The 4900-nt window shown below is 50.1% G+C and overlaps 1 protein-coding gene across 1 annotated transcript; it reads left to right on the top strand.

Moving 5' to 3' along the window:
* The first annotated feature begins 418 nt into the window (after window positions 1-418).
* LOC134016551 (glutathione S-transferase C-terminal domain-containing protein-like) lies at window positions 419-2273 on the top strand. The gene is made up of 3 exons (XM_062455896.1): window positions 419-534; window positions 1842-1886; window positions 2097-2273. Exons 1-3 carry the CDS (start codon window positions 424-426, stop codon window positions 2271-2273), a joined length of 333 nt encoding a protein of 110 aa, XP_062311880.1. The 5' UTR covers window positions 419-423.
* Window positions 2274-4900: the final 2627 nt, after the last annotated feature.

The raw sequence follows: 4900 nt of genomic DNA, 5'->3' as shown, positions 1-4900 counted from the left end.
ACACACACACAGCCCACACACTAGCAACACACACACACATGCCACACAGGTCATATTTTCAAAGCAATGTGAGACTAACAGGCCATGTCATACTGGCATTGTTCTCCTTTTCACATAGCTTCTAATTTAACGAGAGAGAGCGAGAGAGAGCAGTAACCACTACAGTCCCAAGCAAGCTTTTTAGTGTATTATTGTATGTGTGCGTGTGCGTGTGTGGGTGTGTGTGTGTGTGCGCACAGTACAATCTCTGCCTCTGTGTAACAGCATATCTACATGTGGAAGAATGATTAGCATATTTTGAAAAGGACAATGTGTAATTAAAGTAGTAACATTTCCACCTAGCTGAACCCGTGATTCTTTTGATGATATCAAATGTACTTAAGGTGTGTGTGTGTGTGTGTGTGTGTACGTCGCCCAGGAAACATGTCGGACCTGCGTGCCCTGAGGAAACGTCAGCAGCTCAACAACCTGGTTGCCATGGTGACAGAGCTGACCCGGCCGGGACTCACCGTGGTGGATTTCTGCAGTGGTGGAGTACGTACACCTGTCTGTCCGCTTACCTGTCTGTCTGCTCACCTGTCTGCTCACCTGTCTGCTAACCTGTCTGTCTGCTCACCTGTCTGCTCACCTGTCTGTCTGCTCACCTGTCTGCTCACCTGTCTGTCTGCTCACCTGTCTGTCTGTTCACCTGTCTGCTCACCTGTCTGTCTGCTCACCTGTCTGCTCACCTGTCTGTCTGTTCACCTGTCTGTCTGTTCACCTGTCTGTCTGACAGACAGACATCATAGTGCAGAGGAGGGCAGACAGACAGACAGACATCATAGTGCAGAGGAGGGCAGACAGACAGCATAGGGCAGACAGACAGGCAGACAGACAGCGTAGTGCAGAGGAGGGCAGACAGACAGCATAGGGCAGACAGACAGGCAGACAGACAGCGTAGTGCAGAGGAGGGCAGACAGACAGACAGCGTAGGGCAGACAGACAGGCAGACAGCATAGTGCTGAGGGGAGGGGAGACAGACAGGCAGACAGCATAGTGCAGAGGAGGGGAGACAGACAGGCAGACAGCATAGTGCTGAGGGGAGGGGAGACAGACAGGCAGACAGCATAGTGCAGAGGAGGGGAGACAGACAGACAGACAGCATAGTGCAGGGGAGGGGAGACAGACAGGCAGACAGCATAGTGCAGAGGAGGGGAGACAGACAGACAGACAGCATAGTGCAGAGGAGGGGAGACAGGCAGACAGACAAACAGGCAGACAGCATAGTGCAGAGGAGGGGAGACAGGCAGGCAGACAGACAGACAGACAGACAGACAGGCAGACAGCGTAGTGCAGGGGAGGGGAGACAGACAGACAGGCAGACAGCGTAGTGCAGAGGAGGGGAGACAGACAGGCAGGCAGACAGACAGACAGACAGCGTAGTGCAGGGGAGGGGACACAGACAGGCAGACAGCGTAGGGGAGGGGAGACAGACAGGCAGACAGCGTAGTGCAGGGGAGGGGAGACAGACAGGCAGACAGCGTAGTGCAGAGGAGGGGAGACAGACAGGCAGACAGCGTAGTGCAGGGGAGGGGAGACAGACAGGCAGACAGCGTAGTGCAGGGGAGGGGAGACAGACAGACAGGCAGGCAGACAGACAGGCAGACAGCGTAGTGCAGGGGAGGGGAGACAGACAGGCAGACAGCGTAGTGCAGGGGAGGGGAGGGCTGTAACTGCTGTAGTGGAGCTCCCAGCAGCAGCTTCACTCAGGCGACAACAGGTCAACACTCAGAGCAGCCAGCCTGTGATCACAGATGTCTTTGATGTGTGTGTTTACCGTGTTCCTCTTCTCTGTCACTCAGGGTCATGTGGGCATTGTCCTGGCCCACTCTTTACCACACAGCCAGGTAAGACACACAACTATTGGGTGTGTGTGTGAGAAAGAGAGAGAGCGTGTGTGTGTGTGACAGAGAGCATGGGGGTCTGAGAGAATGTGTGTGTGTGTAAGAGTGTGAGTGTAAGAGAGAGAGAGAGAGTGAGTGTGTGTGTGTGTGTGTGTGTGTGTGAGAGAGACTAAGCATGTTTTTCCTCCATCCTCTCCTGTCTTGGGTGTCCAGGTGATCCTGATAGAAAACAAGGAGGAGTCGCTGTTCAGAGCCCAGACCAGGAGCTCTGACCTGGGCCTCACCAACATACGCTTCATCCAGGCCAACCTGGATTACTTCACCGGACCCTTCCACATAGGGGTACGTTCTACTGGCATAGACCAGGACTTCCTGTTCCTGGAGAGATAACCTACAGGAGGTTTTCATATTTTGGTGTGTATGTTTGGGACTTAACACCCTCTCTGGCAAAGTGAGTCATCCATAGATGTGTCGTTCTTGTTTCGTTATACCTTCAAGTGATAATAATTGCTACCTTTCAGCTGCCTTTCTCAAAGCATTCTGGGCTAAGTTATTCCGTTTCCCCTGGAGAATAACATCAACCGGGGTGTGTCACAAGTCTTCCTCCAGAACCAACACCTCTCCTCACTAGCTCAGAGTTTGAAAAGAAACACATTTTCCTTTTGATTGCTTCACTTTGCGAGTCATGTCTCTCTTCCAAGAGTGGCTATTCACTCCGGTTTGAAAAACAACCTTTTGGCCAAGGGCGCAGACGGAACCTTATGTTCCTTTCTTACTAGAGAATGTAGGCGGTGTTTTTGGACCCCCAGCCTCGTGAAAGAAACATTTTCATGTTTCTCAACCTCTTCGAGAGCTTATTAAGTTAACCATGCTTGCGCCAAGGTTCCAAACTATTTCTAATTATTTATTTTGTCGTAGGCTCTCCCGCTGGACTATGTGTTGCCAGGTTTGATGACGGCGGTGCGTGTTTGCATGGGAGCTGCGTTGGTTCATTTGCGTGTTGTTCCTCTCTGCGTGTCATTGTTAAAACTGAATTAGCACCTAACTAGGTCTCCTCTCTGAGATTGACTATCTGTCTTTCCTTCTGTCTCTTTGTCTCTCTTTCTCTCTATTTCTATCTCTCTCTGTCTCTTTCTATCTCTCTCTGTCTCTCTCTTTGTCTCTCTTTCTCTCTCTGTCTCTCTCTTTCTCTGTCTCTCTTTCTCTCTCTGTCTCTCTCTTTGTCTCTCTGTCTCTCTCTTTCTCTCTCTGTTTCTCTCTTTCTCTCTCTGTCTCTTTCTATCTCTCCCTGTCTCTCTCTTTGTCTCTCTTTCTCTCTCTGTCTCTCTCTTTCTCTGTCTCTCTTTCTCTCTCTGTCTCTCTCTTTGTCTCTCTGTCTCTCTCTTACTCTCTCTGTTTCTCTCTTTCTCTCTCTGTCTCTTTTTATCTCTCTTTCTCTCTCTGTTTCTCTTTCTCTCTTTCTCTCTTTCTCTCTCTGTCTCTCTTTCTCTCTCTCTCTGTCTCTCTCTCTCTCTGTCTCTCTGTCTCTCTCTGTCTCTCTCTCTCTCTTTCTAATATCTTAATATTGTGTGGGAGTTGTAAGTGAAGTGGTTTTTGTCTTGATAAGACAGGTTTGGTGTGGTGAAACAGCTTGGTTGGCTGGTAGTTCTAACTGCCCAATAAAGGTATCTTTAAAAAGTCTCTCTCTCTTTCTCTCTCTCTTTCTCTCTCTGTCTCTCTCTCTCTGTCTCTGTCTGTCTCTCTCTGTCTCTGTCTGTCTCGGTCTCTCTCTTTCTCTCTCTGTGTCTCTCTGTCTCTCTCGGCTGTGTTTGGCTGTCAACCGATGTTGATGTAGATAGTTTGTGCGGGTGTGCTCGCCCATGTGGCAGGTGAGGGGAGCCAGTGAGGGGGGGACGATGTCAGCAGCATGTTTCCTCTCTGGGGACAAACAGCAGCCTGCTTCTTCCCTCTGTAATTAGACCTGTGCTGTTGTTTCTGCTCGCTCAGTCCAGAGAGATATGTTCCACTTGGAGAAAAACAAATAGAACATGATGCGGCTCATCTTTCTTTCTTTCTCTGCTCTCTCTCCCTCTCCCTCTGTGTCTCTCTCTCTCTCCCTCTCCCTCTGTGTCTCTCTGTCTCTCTCTCCCTCTCCCTCTCCCTCTGTGTCTCTCTGTCTCTCTCTCTCTCTCTCTCTCTCTCTCTCTCTCTCTCTCTCTGTCTCTCTCTCTCCCTCTCCCTCTGTGTCTCTCTGTCTCTCTCTCCCTCTCCCTCTGTGTCTCTCTGTCTCTCTCTCTCTCCCTCTCCCTCTGTGTCTCTCTGTCTCTCTCTCCCTCTCCCTCTCCCTCTGTGTCTCTCTGTCTCTGTCTCTCTCTCTCTCTCTCTCTCTGTCTCTCTGTCTCTCTCTGTCTCTCTCTCTCTCTTTCTAATATCTTAATATTGTGTGGGAGTTGTAAGTGAAGTGGTTTTTGTCTTGATAAGACAGGTTTGGTGTGGTGAAACAGCTTGGTTGGCTGGTAGTTCTAACTGCCCAATAAAGGTATCTTTAAAAAGTCTCTCTCTCTTTCTCTCTCTGTCTCTCTCTCTCTGTCTCTGTCTGTCTCTCTCTGTCTCTGTCTGTCTCTGTCTCTCTCTTTCTCTCTCTGTGTCTCTCTGTCTCTCTCGGCTGTGTTTGGCTGTCAACCGATGTTGATGTAGATAGTTTGTGCGGGTGTGCTCGCCCATGTGGCAGGTGAGGGGAGCCAGTGAGGGGGGGACGATGTCAGCAGCATGTTTCCTCTCTGGGGACAAACAGCAGCCTGCTTCTTCCCTCTGTAATTAGACCTGTGCTGTTGTTTCTGCTCGCTCAGTCCAGAGAGATATGTTCCACTTGGAGAAAAACAAATAGAACATGATTTCTTTCTTTCTCTGCTCTCTCTCCCTCTCCCTCTGTGTCTCTCTGTCTCTCTCCCTCTCCCTCTGTGTCTCTCTGTCTCTCTCTCCCTCTCCCTCTCCCTCTGTGTCTCTCTGTCTCTCTCTCTCTCTCTCTCTCTCTCTCT

The sequence above is a fragment of the Osmerus eperlanus genome, unplaced genomic scaffold (genome assembly GCF_963692335.1).
Source record: "Osmerus eperlanus unplaced genomic scaffold, fOsmEpe2.1 SCAFFOLD_513, whole genome shotgun sequence".
Taxonomy (NCBI): Eukaryota; Metazoa; Chordata; class Actinopteri; order Osmeriformes; family Osmeridae; genus Osmerus; species Osmerus eperlanus.
The sequence above is the reverse complement of the archived record's forward strand: the minus strand, read 5'-3'. Positions and strand labels throughout refer to the sequence as shown.

Bases quoted from the DNA above. Each gene is read 5' to 3' on its own strand.
- LOC134016551 (XM_062455896.1), top strand. From the start codon at position 424: ATGTCGGACCTGCGTGCCCTGAGGAAACGTCAGCAGCTCAACAACCTG. The intron at 535-1,841 runs GTACGTACACCT...TCTGTCACTCAG, and splicing joins TGGATTTCTGCAGTGGTGGA to GGTCATGTGGGCATTGTCCT. The intron at 1,887-2,096 runs GTAAGACACACA...TTGGGTGTCCAG, and splicing joins ACTCTTTACCACACAGCCAG to GTGATCCTGATAGAAAACAA.